Source organism: Podarcis liolepis, assembly GCF_965112155.1.
Source record: "Podarcis liolepis genome assembly, chromosome: 3".
Taxonomy (NCBI): Eukaryota; Metazoa; Chordata; class Lepidosauria; order Squamata; family Lacertidae; genus Podarcis; species Podarcis liolepis.
In genome coordinates, this window is record NC_139557.1 from 52,875,513 (window position 1) to 52,893,754 (window position 18,242).

Below are 18,242 nucleotides of genomic sequence, written 5' to 3' on the forward strand. Positions count from 1 at the left end.
ACTCATGAGGATTTATGAAAATAACAAGTGGCCCTTCAGAACGGTGTATATTTAAAAGAACTATTATTTAGCAATTCAGCATGTGAGATATTGGCATAAAACAAGAGAAATGAAACTGGCTTGCTATTAGCTTGTGCAAAAATAATCTAGTGTAAGAGCCATGGTTGTGTTGGATCTTGGCTAGAGACACATAGGTTCAAATTGCTATTATTATCTCTACCTTTCATTATTACCTATCTTGTTGTATGCATGGTATTGGGTGAAGTGAGAGAAACCTATGTAAACTCCTGTGAAGGGTGGTAATATGACATATGGGATCATTAATAATTGTAAGACTCAGGGCTTTTTTTCTAGAAAAAGAGGTGGTGGAACTTGCTGAGCACTCACCCAGATTCGAGCTATGTAATACCTATATGAAACTGCTGTAAGAAGCAGTCATGAGAAGTTTTGGGGCAAGGATGCTGATGACACTCAGCTCTATTTCTCCATAACATCTGGATCAGGAGAGGCTATGTAGCGCCCAAGACGGCTGCTTAGACATGGTAGTGGAATGAATAAGCTGAGTTTGAATCTTGGCAAAGAGAAAGCACTTTGGGTGAGTGGTCCCTTTGTATGATAAATTAGTCAATTGCCTGTCCTGGACAGGTTGCAATCCCCATGAAAGAGCAGGCGTGCTGTCTGAGGACGCTTCTGGATCCAGCTTTTTGTCCAGGAGCTTCAGTGGCTCAGTAGTTTACCAACTATGCTTGGTACAACAGCAACAACCATTCCTGAACCAAGAGAGCTTGACCACAGTAGTCTTTTTTATTGCGTGGTGAGGCCCCAAGGCCCACAGTTCCCTCAGAAATAAACATACAGACACAAATATGTTGGGTTAATGGGATAAATTAGGCCACAACTTTATTGGTTACAGATGTGAGTGGTTTGGCTTAGGCAATTGGGTGAAGCAAGACTACCGGTATATCCTGACTCCTGCCCATCTGCAGGAGTCCTGTAAGGGTCAACCACCGATAGGGGGAACCCTATGATGCACATCAATTGAGGGTCAGCAATGGGGTCGTGGCATGGCCCTAGCCCACACCCAGGCTTCGGACAGGAACATCACCCCCAGATCCCTTTAATAGAATACCCTTTACGTGGAGGGCCAGGCCAAAGGCAACAACCACCCCTCCCATGACAAGGCTTATCCAATGCCTAACCGCTACCTGAGCCAAAAGGCTCGCTGCCAACACCCTCACACCTGCAACCAACCCCTAATGCCTTTGACGATATTGGCCAGCCAAATATCATTGGAAAGGTGAACACCATTACTGTGCAACATGGCCTCCTGGTCGAATGTAATGGCAGGGTGCCGTATCACCTAGCCCCACAATAGTTGCACCTTCTGTGCCATGGCACAATCTGCAATTTTCTATGCCCTGTTGATTGCCGCCTGGTGGGGCATCCACGCCAACCACGCCTCTCCAAGAGTTGGGATCATATTATCGTCAATTCCAGGTGTAAGGCGACCAAATTATCAAAGTCCTCTTTGATGTTCCAGGTCAGGTCAATGCCCTTCCTTAGGACCAAATCATTCATTCCAAGTTGAATAACCAAAGCATCGGGAGGCCCATGCAGGGCAGCTCTGGCCGTCACTGTTGGCAAAAACTCCTCACACCTCATGCTGGGTCTTGTGACCCAAGAAATTATGACATTTTCAGGCAGCCCCAGGCAGCTACCCACGCTGATATTGATGGGATGCACCCGGGCCCAGTGGGCAATACTGTGTCCCACCATCCAAATGTTAGTCGGGGTAACCTGAAATAAGAGAAGTGACAAGGCATAATTAATGTACCTTCTGTACGCCTCTGATCTCCAGCATCCCATATCCTTGATTCTGTTTGTTGGAAGACTCCAATCTATTGACATCAGGCAGCTGCCTTCACTGTACTCTTTTCGTTGCCTGCTTAAAACAATTTTGTGTAGGCAAATCTATCCAAAAATGTAGCTGTTGATGTGTTTTAATTTGTTTTTAGTTTGCTGCTTATTTGAGTTTTCTTTTCAAAGTTTTGACTACTTGTTTTTAACTGTTTTTACTGACATTTTTAATTTCTTGTAAACCCTTCAGAGATTGTAAACCCTTCAAGCGTCATAATCACAGAGTTACAGTTCTCAGAGTGGTTTTACCATCAATCCCTCTCTCCAGAGAACTCTTGAGATTTGTATCTCTTTGACTGGTATAAGTGTCAAATACGAGCTTTTTTTAAAGGGATGATGGCATCAGCCCCAGTGGGTCCCAGCATTTGCTTCACCAAGATGATGCTGGGCCTGCCCAACCCTCTTGGGCTGCCTAATATACTGGGCCATCTCAATTCAAGAAGGTCAAAGACTAACCAGGCCAAGGAAGTCACCTTTTCAGGAGTCTATGAATCAGTAGCAAGAAATGAAAAGAGCTCCGTTTGCCTGCTGCACTGACTATAACCACACTATAATAATTAATTAATTTCTGAGTAAAACACATTTGCTCTGGTTTCTGTAAATTGGCGCTATATTCTGGAAAGGCTTATATATTAGTCATTTCTTTATGTGTTTCCCTTTCTTTGTCTCCCTGGGGGGTTTTCACTATGAGGCTGATGGCCTAGCCACAATTTGACAGATCTCCCTGAAATTTCCACTGGTGATTCAATCTCTAATTCTTATTTTAAAGGTCTGCACAGTACCATACTTGTCAAGAGCCACTAGGTATTCGCTTCTGAAGCTGTTGTGTCCTATAACCCTTTGGAAAGCACAAAGAATGATTGTTGGAAGGTGGCACAGCTTGAGAAATCAAAGGCATTGTGCTCAGAATACCGTTTCAATAGGCTAAGGGCATGTTTCTTCCCTATAGGGTGTAGGTTGGGATCCAATCAGTCCTTTGTGCATGTGGGAGGTCAGGAGATCTCTGGAGTGGCATGAGGAGTAGGAAACCTGGTGCCATCATCCCATGCATGCACAAGCTTCTTTGGGACCTAAGCCATAATATTGTTTTACTTCATTTTTCATTCAAGCATATTCACTCTTCAAAACGGAAAGCAGACAAAACAGAATGTGCGCTATTTAGAGCAGCTCTCCAAATGGAGAGAACAAAAAAGAACAAAACCAATGCAGGCAAATAATTAAAGGTGGGGCTAGAGAATCTGAGCAGCACATTGCTGAAAACATCAAGACCCAACAACAACAACCTCTTCAAATACTGTATATGTAAATAGCAGGATACCAATTAAAGAACTGGTTGGACCTTTGGATGACAAGAGAGGAAAGGAAAAGGAGATTGCAGAGAAGCTAAATGAATTATGAAGACCAGGGAGAGATGACTGAACTTTCTCAGGAAGGGAGCCTGAGTAAATGAAGCAAATGGCGGTGACAAGAGATGAAGTTTGTTTGCTTGCAACTTTAACAAAGAAAGAGTTGACTTGGGTTAATTTAAAAGAATATTAGACAAATTCATGGAGGATAAAGCTATAAATGAGTACCAGCCACGATGCCTATGTTCTGCCTCTACTGTTAAATGCAGAATCCCTCTACCAGCTGCTTGGAATCAGAAGTGGGAACACTGCTGTTGCACTCAAGTCCTGTTTCAGGCTTCCCACAGGTTGGCTAGCCACCGTGAGAATAGGATCTTGACCTAGATGGGCATTTGGCCTGATTCACCAATGCTCTTATTATGGTGTCCTCCAGATGTTTCTTGTTTCAACTCCCAGCAGTCCCAGCAGCATGGACAATGGTCAAGTCTGATGAGAGTTGTAGCCCAAAATGTCTAGAGGGCACGAGGTTGGGAAAGGCTTATTTAGAATGAATGATTCTGAGCCATTCCACACATGACATGGCAGTCAACTAAAGTTTGTCAGTGACAGGAAACTGCAGTCAATGGCTGGCTTTATTTTGTCGCTTTTACACACTACACTCTAGGTGTACACTTAGATATGCACCTAAAATAATAATAATAATAATTAATAATAATAATAATAGATAGTCTATAAATATACAGCAAATGGGGATGCAAATCATAGCATTTGTCATTGTCTAGTATGACCCGGAAGCTGTACGCCGGCTCCCTCAGCCAATAAAGCGAGATGAGCGCCACAACCCCAGGGTCAGTCACGACTGGACCTAATGGTCAGGGGTCACTTTACCTTTACCTTTAGTATTTTTGGCAGTGAGTTTTTAGGATGGAGATTTGAATGCTGTGATTGTCCTGCTGACGAGTTATGCCTGTTTTTCTTTCATTTGACCTTTTAAAGTAAGGGTAACTAACCTCTGTTCCTCCTGGTAACACCATCCCTGGTTTTTGGTCATGCTAGCTGATGATGACGGGCAACAGAGTCTAACAATAGCTGGAAGGGCATGGCATGGGTTAACTGCTCCTGAGTTACAGCATCCTTCTCCCCTACTTATTATAATGACACCCCCAAAAATGTGTAAGATCAGCCTATTAAGCACTATGTGAGAACTTTTCTGACACTGCCAAACCTAATTATTTTTCACTTAGTTGTCTAAACAAATTAAATTAGCAAGGGCACAGCCAGAATGTCAAAATTGCTTTTAATGAATAAGCCAGCTGCTCAGTTGTACATAACTCTTGTCTCAGTACCTCTCTGTCACACAAATTTGAATTTTCCCGTTTGCTGCCTCCATAATGTTTTTAACAATTATATATTGTAAATTACCTAAGGACTGCCCCATGTTAGGCAATTAATACATGATGCACAGAACCGAGGTTCTGTAAAGGAGGGGTGGAAAACATTGACCCTCAAGATGTTGCTGGACTATAACTCTCACCATGCTTGACCATTGGCCATACTAGAGAGTTCTCACCATTGCTATGCAGCAATCTGAATATTAATGCTTCTTCTTCAAGCATCTTGGATGTGCACATCTCTTGTTTGCCTTGTTTCACTTCCAAAAGTATCACTCCTGGCTGCTTTCCAGGTCTGTGGCTAACTGACCTACAAAAGTATTATGAGAATCTGCCGGTGGTGATAAGCTGACCTACTGGAGTAAGGGCTGGCGAAGGGCTATAAAAAGAACATAAGAGCTATGCTGGATCACACCAATGGCCCATCTGGGTCAGCATCCAATTTCTGTCAGCCAAATGCCACTGCAAAACTAGAAAGCAACAAAACTCCTACTTCCTCCACAACTACTGGTATTTAGAGGTATACCGTATAAAAACTTGGAGGATTCATTAGCTAACATGGATAATGCCTGTGCATTCACCTAGTCTGGTGGAGGCTGTGACTGAGGGGGGGCCATGGCTGCTGTTATAAAATGTAGAATGTGGAAAGTAGAAGACTTCCTTTGATCTCATGTACCATCAAGTTCCAAGAGAAGCAATGGCTCCTGGCTTTGGAAAAGGCAGTGACAACTAGAGCAAACCTCTGCTGCAGCCCCATCCCTATTACCGTCAAACAGCACAAGTTCTAAAAATTCCAACCTAGCAGTTCCAAAGCATACCAGTGCAAGTAGATAAATAGGTACCGCTGCAGCGGGAAGGTAAAAGGTGTTTCTGTGTGCTCCAACATTTGTCATAGTGTCCTGTTGTGCCAGTCATGGTTTAGTCATGTTGACCCAAAAAGCTGTCTTTGGACAAACGCCAGCTCCCTCGGCCTGAAAACGAGATGAGCACCGCACCCCATAGTAGCCTTTGACTGGGCTTAATCATCCAGGGGTCCTTTACTGTTTACCTACTTGTAATCTCAAGTTGGTTTTGATTTTGGTTGCTGTTTAAATGGCTGTTTTGTACTCATTTACGATATAATTTAAAAAAGAATGAAGCCCTCACTTTTAGGCAGGATTGCTCATATACTATCCACACCCCCACCCTACTTAGCCTACATTGCCCTTCTTGCAATATTACCGCCGTGGGAGAGCAGAAGCATAAAAGAATCTTCATGCTTTCTGCAGTGGCTACTAGAAAGCAGGTAGCTGCAAGATGACTCAGCAGCAGCGAGTGAGTGAGTCAAACTCACTACTGAGCTTTAAGAAAGGAATGGATGTGGGCAAGAAGACAGGATTACTAATAAATCTGACCAGAATTGCATTCCAGGTCAGCCCCAACAGCTGCAATCATGTAGCTCTTGACAGTGAAGCAAAAAGCTTCTGCTCTGTTTTGTCTTGTAGCAAGTTCATGCTAATGATTTGTGTTGCGGAGTTAAGACTGGCAGTCTCTACTAACCTCAGGATCTGGAGCAAGGGAAAAATTCTGAACTCAGACATAATATTTGGAAACTTGCGTGTAGTTCTCCGCAGTCTTCTGTGCACAGTCAAATTTAATTACAACATGCTGGTACGCATGTGATGTGAACCCTGGCCTGTGCTTTAGCGTATCTGCTGAATGTGTTGTCATGGACACCCTGCTTGATTCAGTTCGCAGTTCAGTGGCCTTGTCTTTGTGTGGCCTTGTAAAGGAACGGTACATTTCGCTGCTGAACAGCATGAGGACAATAAGCTTACCTTTGCTGGGCAAATTGTTTCTAGAATTCACTCCCAACAACTCATTTAATGAAATGGCTCTCGTTCTGAGACATAAAATGTAAGGTCCATGTTTCAGTTTACTTGCATTAAAGTGTAAACATCATTCCTAAGGTGCCTTTGCATTATAGAGATGAAAGACATTTGGTGTGTTTTTTACCCTGCTGCCATCTCTCTACACGGAGCACAGATATTTGAAGGGGGGAAGGCTTTGGGGGAGAGTTTTATAACTACAATGAGAATTAGATGAGTGACACTTGGACCCTGGTAATTCCTCAGGGTTTGCATTGAAAATGAGAGTGATGCTTCCTGAATTTGCTTTGTCTTCAATCGCATCAGCACATTAAATCTGATTGGCTACATTGTGACATCATTCCATTCTGACATCATCAATTAATCCCTAATTGTGACAACCTCTCATAATCCCTAATTGGTTAGGATAATCTATTTGACAGATGGAAGAAGCATTCTCCTCATCTTCCATGGACTTTGCTTGACCTCAGTGACACTGCAATGTAGCCAGCTCTAGCTCGTTGACTGGGATAGCTCATGCAATTAAAGCAGAAAGAACAGGATGCAGTCATTTAAATACAAAAAAAGAGCATTGTTACCAAAAGAGCAGCAGAGACAATGGCAGAAAACAGGCTTCAAAAAAGTGATATGACGGCATAATTATTATGCAATTATATATTGCTTCTATACTAACTTTCTTCTTAATTAGTTGTTTCAATGGGGGTGTTAGCCATTTTGAAGGTCTCATTTTTTAGAATGAAAGGCAGTATATGAATATATAAATATATAAATATATAAAGAGGTCTGGGAAAAATATTTCTTCATCCCTGAAAGCACTATTTTCTCTGTCACTGCTGTAATGTTTGCTAACTGTGCTCCGAAAATTGCAAAGAGCGCAAGTGTAAACCCTTTTAACTACAATGATAAACTTTATTTGATGATTTATCAGGAGTATTGTTAGACTGGCTTCTAGGCCTGTTTGCATTATGGAAGTAGGTCATTAATCAAAGCTCAAAGAATTCCTAGTACTTCTTACGATAGAAAATATGACAGAGATGTAAAAGATTATTATTTATAATTTATTTTAAAAATCCATAGACCACTTCTTGGCATTAAGCCTCTGAAACAGTGTACAGAGTAAACACAGAATAAAACTCAGAAACACAAAAAAATAAAAAAGAAACACAAGGTCTAAGAACAATACAATCAACCTGATAAACTCTAAAACAATAAAACCATCCACACAAACAAAAGCACTTCATCAAAGATAAAACTGATCTTCTATAAATGACTGGGTTACACTTAGCCAAAGCCTTCCTAAACAAAAGCTTCTTTAGTAGGCAACTAAGCATCATCATACTTGCTTTTGGCTTGTAATTGATTACAGACAGTAGATGCTGCAACAGCAATAGTCCCAAGTTCTAGAATAGGCTAAGTGCACCTCTGGGGCATATGGTACTCTCAATATAGGCTGCAAATCTACACACACTTACCTTTCAGGAGATGCTGTTGAACTCAATGGGGCTTATTCTGAATAGAGATATCTAAGATAGCAGCACAAGTCTTTCAGATTTGTTCAGCTGAATATACATAGGCGCCGACTCCATGGGGCTTGAGGGGGCCCGAGCCCCCTCAAAAATTCGTTTGGGGGGGCTCTGCCCCCCCAATAATCTCCGGCACCCCTCCAGCAGAGCGCCATCGCCGCCCCTCCCCCAGCCCAAAATGCACAGGGTCGGGCTGCATGCCTCCTGCCCTCCCTCCCGAGCAAAAGCTCCACCCAATTTCCTTCGGAGCTGATTAATACGCGCAGCACACTCTCCCCTATTCGCTCACGAGGAGGCGGCACCACTTTATTTGCATATTCATGAGCTTATTTATTATTCATGAGCTTTCCCGCCCCCCCCCCCCCAATATTTTTTATAAGTCCGCGTCCCTGTGAATATATATTTGACTAGGCAAATTAAATCCTGTGTATATTTAAGATGCAAATGAAACAGAGATGAAAGGAAGAGAGGTGGTAACCCCCACCCCCATCCCTCCCAAAAACCATTTCACAATACATTAGAACATGATATTCAAACTTCAGGATGCAAATGCTGGAGTCCTGACTGACCTACTCTTAGCTTTCTTGGGTTACTGTACCTTTTAAAGAAAAGCCATAGAAAATCTGCAAAAGATTCAGGGAAGTGTGACAGACTGAAAAGTCTTTAATACAAGAAGTGTTTTGAAAGCCTGAAAAAGAGCTGTGTCTTTTATAGGGACAAGGAGGTACATTCTAACACCTGTAAGATGCTATTATAAAGATGACGCTAATTTGTTTTCTGTTAACAGAGGAAAGAACAAGGAGTAACAGTTTTAAATGGAGGCGACTCAGGAAGGAACTACATGTTACAGGTCATACAAGGCTGTCAATGGAAACAGAAACCTCCAGTTGGTTTCTTTCCTAATGCAAAGCAACACTTACTCATGTGACATCACAGTATTGAATTTGCTACCACCCACAGCACAACACTTACTGCAGCTGAAAATAATGGAGAAATGCAAAAGTTGACATCACAACCCAGGTAAATGTCTTGCTACTTGTTAATATAGGGGAAAGGGATAATCCAGCACAAGGGTGCAATTTTTGGAGGCATCCTCATGTCATAACGTATAATTTTGCCCGGATTTCAAATGTTGCACTCAGCAACGGAAACGTCAGCATGAAATATCTATCTATCTATCTATCTATCTATCTATCTATCTATCATCTACCTACCTATCATCTACCTACCTATCTATTAAATTTCTATCTCACCCTTCCTTCCAAAGGAGTCCAGGGCAGCAAAAAAAGTGATAAAACAGTAAAAACATATTTAAAAGGCTTGTTGCCGGGGGGGGGGGAGAGAAAGGTATATAGTAGGTGCCAAAAAGACAAAAGAGAGCAGCAGTCTAATATACAACAGCAGGGAATTCCGAATGGTAGTTGCCACAGCACTACAGGCCCAATTCCTACATTGTGCATTTCTTACCTCCTGATAAGATGGTATTTGCAGGAGACCCTAATTATTTTTCAGGAATATATCCTCTGGAGTTCTCTTGTACACACACCTTGATAAGAGGCATGAATAATTTGTATTGGGTATTCATTCCAAAACGGGGGTAGGAATTCAGTGTTGTGCTGTGGCAGTCATTCCATCTGTGCAAGCTTTTCAGCTTGCAGGACAGAATAAGCCTCAACATGCATACGCACTCCCAAGCCAATTTCAGGAGGTGCATGGGGAGAGGAGAGGTGTGGAAAGCCTTGATGTCTTAGTGGAAGTCCTTGTGCCAGCTACCACTAGCAGGAATAGTTAGCTGAATAAGATATAAAGTGGGATAAAAGATAAAAATGTCAGTTGATTGTGGACTGATTCTTTATGCCATATAACGTATATCATCCGTCAGTTATTTCAGTCACAACCATTAGATTCATACCAAACGTTGTGAAGATGTTAATAATGTAATATTACTAATGACAGCTGGAGTTGGGATCTCTTCTGCCTTTGAAGAATGAAGGTTGTTTCATATGTTTCTCATGGGGAATCATCAAGAAGTGCAAAGATTTTCACTTTAATTGCTGTTATCTAATTATCCTCTCCCAAACGGGAGATAATCAAAGCTGGAATGTGTCTTTAAGGCATTGATTTCGTAGCTACGTGTGGTTTTTAATCTTGATCACATGTAGTAGCAGCAGCTGCATTATTCCAGTTAGTTTTGAACGTCATACTATCTGAGTACAGCATAGTGAATGATGTTGAAGAAAGAATAAAGAATATCAGGAGGACACCAAACTTGAAGACAGGAAGAGAGGAAGCCCCCCCCCCCCCCCCGGTGCAGTGTGCTTTGAATATTTTTTTTCAGGAGCATGCTTAGGATGAACTTGAGACTTCAGCCTCTGTGCATATTTCCCCCAGAAAACTGTCTCAAACTGATCATGCATCTGAAGAAGATATTTGAAATACACTGAGCCCAATGAATATATATTTGCAAACCTGAAGGATTTATTGCCCCTTTTCTTTTACAATGAAACGGGTAATGAAAGCATTCCCTAACAGTACAATTCTGTACACCAGGACTAAGTCCCATGGAGTTCCATGGGGTTTACTGCTAGGTAAGTGTGTATAGGACTGTAGCCTATGACTCTTGTATCAAGGGTTTCCAAAGATTTAATAGATGTTTTACTGTATAGTTCCTCACTCTTCTCAGTAATAGGGAATCCCAAAGGCCTTCTACAGGGTTAGTTTCTTTGTGAGGAGAAAGCACTTGTGTGTGTCTTATGATGTTCTATATCTTTACAAATGTACAGTGTGGGGGGGGGGTTAATCAAGCATACAGCAATACCTGTGTGAAACTATAAAGAGTGCAAGTTTCCCTCAGAGAAAAGAGCATTAGAGCCCCCATAAAGGCTCCTTCTTTTTGGTCTTCTGCAAAAACCTACAGTTCTATCCCACTTCACGGGCTACAGGGAAATTTGTTTTTCTGTGAGTCTCACCCTGGGTGAATGAGATACTACCAATAGTACTAGCCATGACTGGCCATTATGGCCTATTTAAGAAACCTGTTGTAGCAATCAACACCCACTGCAACATAAAATTGATTCTTGTTGTTGTCTGATGAGTGTGTACAGATTATTAAAATAGTATGGAAAAAATTATTTTGCTTGAATAACTACTTCCTAAAGGTAAAGGACCCCATTAGGTCCAGTCATGACTGACTCTGGGGTTGCGGCTCTCATCTCGCTTTATTGGCCGAGGGAGCTTCTGGGTCTTGTGGCCAGCATGACTAAGCCGCTTCTGGTGAACCAGAGTAGCGCACGGAAATGCCATTTACCTTCCTGCCGGAGGTACCTATTTATCTACTTGCACTTGATGTGCTTTCGAACTGCTAGGTTGGCAGTAGCAGGGACCGAACAACTGGAGCTCACCCCATCGCGGGGATTGGAACCGCCAACCTTCTGATCAGCAAGTCCTAGGCTCTGTGGTTTAACCCACAGTGCCTGGCAATAGTAAAAGTAACAAAATTGAGAGTTTCAATTTGTTTCTCGAAACACTTGTGATGTTGTTCACCAGCCTTCTTTTGCAGCAACTTGCAAGGCTTGCACTTGATGTGCTTTCAAACTGCTAGGTTGGCAGGAGCAGGGACTGAGCAACAGGGGCTCACCCTGTTGCGGGGATTCGAACCGCCGACCTTCTGATCGGCACGTCTTAGGCCACAGTGCCACCCGCGTCCCAAACTACTTCCTACATTGTGATTAACATGTATTCATCTAGAGAAGTATCATGTGTTCTGTTGCCGAACTGCTAGTATAACTTCTAAACTGGTGTTTACAGGACTCAGGCTGTGGTAAAAAATTAAATTAAATTCAGGGAACACTGAGATACTTATGAATCAAACTCAGACTGACAGCAGCAAAATGTTCCACCTACATGTATAAAAAAAAACCCTAAATAAGAAATAGGGAAAGTGGCTTTCCTTACCACTTTGCAGGTGTCTTCTCTCCTTAGGCTGGGTTCTCACTTTGTACTGATGGCCTGGCAGTCGCTGAAGTGCCATTCCTTCCTACTTCAACAAGGCAATATGAGAAGCTCTAGGGCCATACATAGGCTCCTCCTTCAATTAGCATTAGTCCAGTTTCCTAAAAGGCAATGCCAGCCTGGGGTTGAGCTGCAGTATGGATTTTCCCCACATGGTCCAAAGCTTCAAATATTATTCCGATAGTATGGGAAGGATCATGGCGTAGTGCTGTAGCAAATGCTTTGCATGCAGAAAGGTGCAGGTTTAATTTTCAACATCTCCAGGTAGGACTTCGAGAGAACCCTGCCTGAAAGCGTGGAGAGTTGCTGTCAGTCAGTGCAGACAAGAGCAAGCTAGATTGACCAGTGATCTGATTTAGTACAGTATAAGGAAACTTCCTTTAGTGTATATCATTAGCAGATGCTAATTTTCCTCTTTGTCTTGACATAGACTATAGTTTTGTTTTTGTTCAGTGAAATAGATGGGCAGTGGCGGTGGGAAAAGAACCTTTACTGTGCTACATCTTCTCCTTCCAGTTCTGATTTAAGGCAACTTTCTCAACCTGTTTTCTAATACCTTATCTTCTCCTCAGTCTTCTTTGTTCTCAATGCAGTTTTTAAGAAGGTTGCATTAGAGCATTCTGATCTTTAGTTGCTAAGGCTGCATACACACTAAACCTTTAAAGCACAACTGAAGCACATTCTTTTCCTCAAAAAATTCTGGGCACTGCACAGAGGCATAGCTGGGTGGGGGAGCGCTGGGTGCCACACCATGGGGTCAGGGCGCACTTACCGTGCCCGAGCCTCGCTTCTCTCCTGAGAGTGACACAGTGGCTCAGGCGCCTGCAGGCTCCACACTGCCCAAAATGGCAGCATGGGGCTTGCATCCCAAGTAGCTAGCTGTGCCACTGGCACTGTAGTTTACTCCTCACAGAGTTACAATTCCCAACAACCCTTTAAAACAACAGTGATCAGAATTCCTTGAGGGAAACAACATGCTTCAGATGTCATATTGTGTACACAGCCTAAGTTATTCAGACTGAGACTTTATGCAGTTATTTGAGGGTAGGTCCACAGAAATTGGTGAAGCCTTTCCCTGTGCACAGCATTGGGCTGCATGGTAGCACTTGCTTAGTATATCCCACTGAGTCCTATAAGAACTGCTAACTACTACTACTACTATTTCTCCTTAAAATTTAATGTAGTGCATTCACTTTGCAAAGTACTTGGTGAACTCTTTTGCCATCCCTCCCATAGCAGTCTGAGAAAAGTCACTATTGTTTCCACTTTGCTGATGGGGAAACTGAGGCTCAGACTGAGTATTTCACACAATTCCATGATATATTTTTGTGTTAGCTTCCATACTGACTTCTAAGGGTAGCCCCATGTTAAGCACATTGCAAATGGAAAGTCACTAGAGCATTGAGGACAGGTTATCAGGGTCCAAAAAAAAAAAAAAGAAAACCAACCCAAGGGCAACCAGTGACCAGCTGGAAGTGGGGGTTAAGCACCCTTAGCTGAGGAGTCTTCTTGGGACAGCTGCGACAGAGCAAATCCAGTCGCACTCCTAGACTTACTAACTTGTTCCTTCAGAGGGAGTGCAACCCCTTCCATGTAAAAGTGTGGATGCAACAGCACGTGTTTGCAAACACGTGTCTCACACTCCAGGGGGCCAAGGTGAGCGGCAGCTCCCCCACGACCGCACTGGCGTGGGAAGCGCCTCGCCTTGCGGGGGAATCTCAACGACCGCGTTGCCTGGTCAGGAACCAGAGCGGGCGGCCTCTTTCGGGGTTGAGGCAACAGGGCGGGAGGGCGCTTGCAGCTCAGCGCGTCCTATCTTCGCCACCCACGAGCCCCTTTTCTCCCCTCTTCCCCCTCAGCCCTGCTGGCCCCCTGCCCTCCCCCCACAGCAACGTTTCCCGCCTTCCTCTTCCCCTCTCCTGCCCAGTCCACGTGCCCTTCGGCGCTGCTCTTCCCCTTAATTCCCGCTCGCGACTGGAGTATCTGCTCGCCTGCGCCCCCCGCCCCGCTGCTTTCGGGGACGCTTCTCCGCCCTCTTCAGACGCTCAGCGTCTCTGCTCGGCGGTGCCTTCCTCCTCCCCGCAGCCCCGTTGCTCTTTCATCCCTCGAGTTTAATTGCGCGCGCTTTCCCCCCTCCCTCGGCGGGCGGGGGCTCGTCCGGGGCCAGCGCTCCATGTGCGCGCTTGGGCGGCTGATGGCCCTGCCCTCGCCTCTGTCATTTCTACGTCAGACTCGGAGCCGCCTGAGAGCGCTCCCGCTCTTTCTGGCTCACACTCGGGACGGAGACGCGCAGGGTGGCAGCCGCCTGCTCCCGCCTCCTCGGCTCCTGCCCGCCAAAGGCAAAGAAGGGACGCGGCTCCAGCCACGCGACGGGGCAGACGGCGGCAAGCAGCGGCAGAAGCAGCATCCATGAGAAGCATCTCTCAGCCTTGAAGCAGAGTAAGAGAGGGTGCTGGGGGGGGGTTGTTGTTGTGTGTGTGTGTGTGTGTGTGGCGGGAGAATCGCAGGACAAAGAGAGAGTGCAGCGCGTAGCTAAAGCCAAACCAGCGGGATCTTAATAGGCTGCGATGGCGAGATGCGGTTGAGCCGGTCGCCTGCTTGCGCCAACGAGGCTCTCCTGCCTTGGGATCCGCTCCCAAAGAGGGAGGGAAAACTTTAGTTTCAGCACCACGGAGAGCGCCCGTCGGCTTTTGCAAACGCGGCTCTCTGAGCGCACCAGCTATTGACCAGGCTCTCTGGGTTTGTGTTGCTTCTTTCCCGCCTATGGATGCTGATCCCCACTTCCTTGTGCCTTAGACTAGACATGTTTCCTTCACTTTCGTGTTAGATTTCTGCCTTCAATTATTTTGTCCTTTTAACTTAGCTATTATTCTGTGTTTCCTTCTCTCTCTTTTTTTTTTTAGCAAAGGCATTATTTTAACACCCCTTTTCTTCCTTCCTTTCTTCCTCCTTCTTCTCCTTGCAGGTGGCATATCTAGCTGCGGCAGAGATGAATGAAAGCATTGCCTTGAATGAAACCAGGAGCCCTGTGCCCTGGATCCAAGCCAGCAACCAGAATTCTTCTCTGGAGCTCTCCTCCAAGCTCCCCATCTTTACCATCAACCCTTGGGATATTATGCTCTGCATTTCTGGGACCATCATTGCCTGTGAAAATGCGATCGTTGTGGCCATTATATTCTACACTCCCAACCTAAGAACCCCAATGTTTGTGCTGATTGGGAGCTTGGCCACAGCAGACCTACTGGCTGGAGTTGGCCTGATCCTCAATTTTGTTTTCCAGTATGTGATCCAGTCAGAAACCATCAGCCTTATTACAGTTGGCTTCCTAGTTGCCTCTTTTACTGCCTCTGTGAGTAGCTTATTAGCCATCACAGTTGATCGCTACCTTTCCCTGTACAACGCACTGACTTACTACTCTGAGAAGACTGCTCTCTGTATTCATATGATGCTGATCATCACATGGGGGGTTTCCCTCTGCTTAGGACTTCTACCTGTCTTGGGCTGGAATTGCCTAGAAGATTATTCATCGTGCAGTATTGTGAGACCCTTGACCAAAAGTAATGTGACCTTGCTGTCTGCCTCCTTCTTTGTCATCTTTATTCTCATGCTGCACCTGTACATTAAAATCTGCAAAATAGTTTGCAGGCATGCACACCAGATAGCACTCCAGCAACATTTTCTGACTGCATCTCACTATGTTGCAACCAAAAAGGGAGTCTCAACACTTGCTATAATCCTTGGGACTTTTGGAGCCAGTTGGTTACCTTTTGCTATCTACTGCGTAGTTGGAGATTCCCGCTACCCTGCTGTGTACACTTATGCCACACTTCTACCTGCTACCTACAATTCCATGATCAATCCTATCATTTATGCCTACAGAAACCAAGAAATTCAGAGGTCTATGTGGGTTCTGTTTTGTGGCTGCTTTCAATCAAAAGTGTCCTTTCGTTCAAGATCCCCCAGTGATGTCTAAGTGACTTCTCCTTCTGTGTCGTTTTGCACAAAGTGACAATCTTTGACTTTTGTGAATTACAGTGCCTGGTATGAACCAGATACATGTTGTGAAATTGTTTTTTGGGGGGAGATGTTTAAACAGTAGCACTTTATGTGTGTGTATTCTTGAGAATGTGAAAAGTCTAAAGCTTTTGGTTGTGGGTGGGGGGAGAACAGTGTGGTTGTATACAAGATTGTGCATCACATTTGTAAAGTGGAGGCATTCCAAGACTACGTAATTATAGCACTTTATTTTTAGCTGCTGAACTGCCAAAACAGTATTGCCATTTTTAAAGGGCAAAAAGAAAGAGAGAGAAGAAGTAAAATATTGTCTGATTATTTTGGGATGTGAGTGATAATATATTTTGCTGCACAGTATTGACAAATTATGACATTTTGTACACAAATAAAACAATTCATTACATATTTTTATTTTGTGTGTTGAGCTGATTTAATAGCCTCTAAGAGCCTGAAAAACCTTTCATGATGCCTCACCTTTATTTACTTGAAAATATGAATTGGGTTTATCCACCCATATGAAATTAGTTTAGTTATGCAGAGGAACCACATCATAAAACAAGTTTCTCAAATATACTGTTTTGTTTATTTTGTTTCTATTCAGTAGTAATTTTATTTTCTGTAGAGATCAAGCTAATCAAGCCTGTGTATAATATTAATTCTTCTAAGTCTTTAAAAGGCCTCATCACTATTCTTAGGTAAGATATGAGACTATCAAATAAAATTGTTTCAAGAGAGGAAGCAAGATCAAAGAGTTATTCTGATTCTCAAATGATGGTTGCAGCTCACAGGGAAATTATTCTATATGAGTGTCATTGAAATCTTCAAGAGTGCCAATTAATTTCCATTCATTTGGGGGGGAGGGGTAGCATCGGAGAAAATTTCTATATTTTCCCATTTGACCTCCTTTATGGCTTAGTTTAGATTTGGTCCATGTTTTCTTCCTGACACACCTGCGCAAGCTCATAATAAATTGATTTCTGTGACAATCCACAGGCCCTAGGTGCCTCTTTTTGTCTGTCTTTGTCTGACCAATTCTTCAGGGGGACTTATGCACAGCTTGCTGGCTGTGTGCATTAGGCCACATTGTGATATAACCCATTCACTTATAATAAGTCATTTTTTTCCAGAAGCAGCAGGTGAGAATTACATCTTAGCTTGGAAGGACTTGCACAGCTGAATCAAAATGAATAAATAAACCAATACTGTACTTTGAAACCATAGTGTATTGCAGTATACGTCTAGATTCAAAGTATCCTTGGGAGAGTTCCTACTTAACTAGAGTCAAATGATTATTTATTATCACTTCTGTTTGAATTTAAAAACTGCAGCTATCTAAAACATCTCTAATAAGTTCTAGAAAGCAGATTCCATATTTTTTTTCTAGGTCATAAATTCTTTAAAGTATTTTAATCCAGATGCAATCTTTTTAAAGAAAGAAACAACCTATAGTTTAGACCAGTGTTTCCCAACCGGTGTTCCGCGGCACACTAGTGTGCCGTGAGACACCGGCTGGTGTGCCGTGGGAGGAAGGCGGGCGAGTCGGGCGGTGAGAGGCGGCGAGGATCCGCGTCGAGCCGGGGGCGGCTCCGCGGTGGTGGTGCCGAGCGGCGGGGCAGCGCGCGCAAAAGGGAGGAGCGCGAGACAGCGGAGGAGGAGGAGGCCGGCATGTCCGGGCAGCAGCAGCAACAACAGCAGCAGCAACTCCCGCCGCCGCCCCCTCCTCCGCCCGCTATCGCCGCCGCCGCCTCAGCTGCCCTCGCTCTGCTGCCTCCTCCCACCCCGGCAAGGGGGAGGGAAAAAACTTTCGCTTTTGTGCGTCCCTCCCGGCGTGACGCTGCGCGCTGACGTCACGGGGCGGGGCTTTAATGGTGGTGTGCCGCGAGATTTTTTTCCGGCTAACAGGTGTGCCGTTGCCCAAAAACGTTTGGGAAACACTGGTTTAGACTAAATCATCTGGCATTTGCATCCTGCAGCAGTAGAGACTCAAAAACCCAAAACTGCATGAACACTTTGATCCAGTAACAGTAAAATGAGGAAAACATAAACATTCAAGGTTAACAAAATCTGGGAACTGATAGTAATTGCTCCAATCCAGTGAAAGCAATATATGCATGGGAAATAGTTCCTCTGACAGCAAGAATAGACACACTTTTTTCTCTTGGGTGAGGGCTG

General features: G+C 44.0%; 1 protein-coding gene across 3 annotated transcripts in view; it reads left to right on the top strand.

Annotated features, from left to right (window-relative positions):
• Positions 1 to 16,481, top strand: part of GPR6 (G protein-coupled receptor 6) — a 28,911-nt gene extending 12,430 nt beyond the window's left edge. The window contains exons 1-3 of one of the 3 annotated variants that reach the window (XM_083497906.1): positions 12,907 to 13,089; positions 13,185 to 14,495; positions 15,022 to 16,481. In XM_083497906.1, coding sequence (XP_083354032.1) covers positions 15,046 to 16,029 — 984 coding nt within the window. In that variant the 5' untranslated portion in view covers positions 12,907 to 13,089; positions 13,185 to 14,495; positions 15,022 to 15,045 and the 3' untranslated portion in view covers positions 16,030 to 16,481. Of the gene's footprint in view, positions 1 to 8,832; positions 9,066 to 12,906; positions 13,090 to 13,184; positions 14,496 to 14,597; positions 14,796 to 15,021 lie in introns of those variants that run through there. The other 2 variants (XM_083497907.1, XM_083497908.1) reach the window with 2 other exon arrangements.
• Positions 16,482 to 18,242: the final 1,761 nt, after the last annotated feature.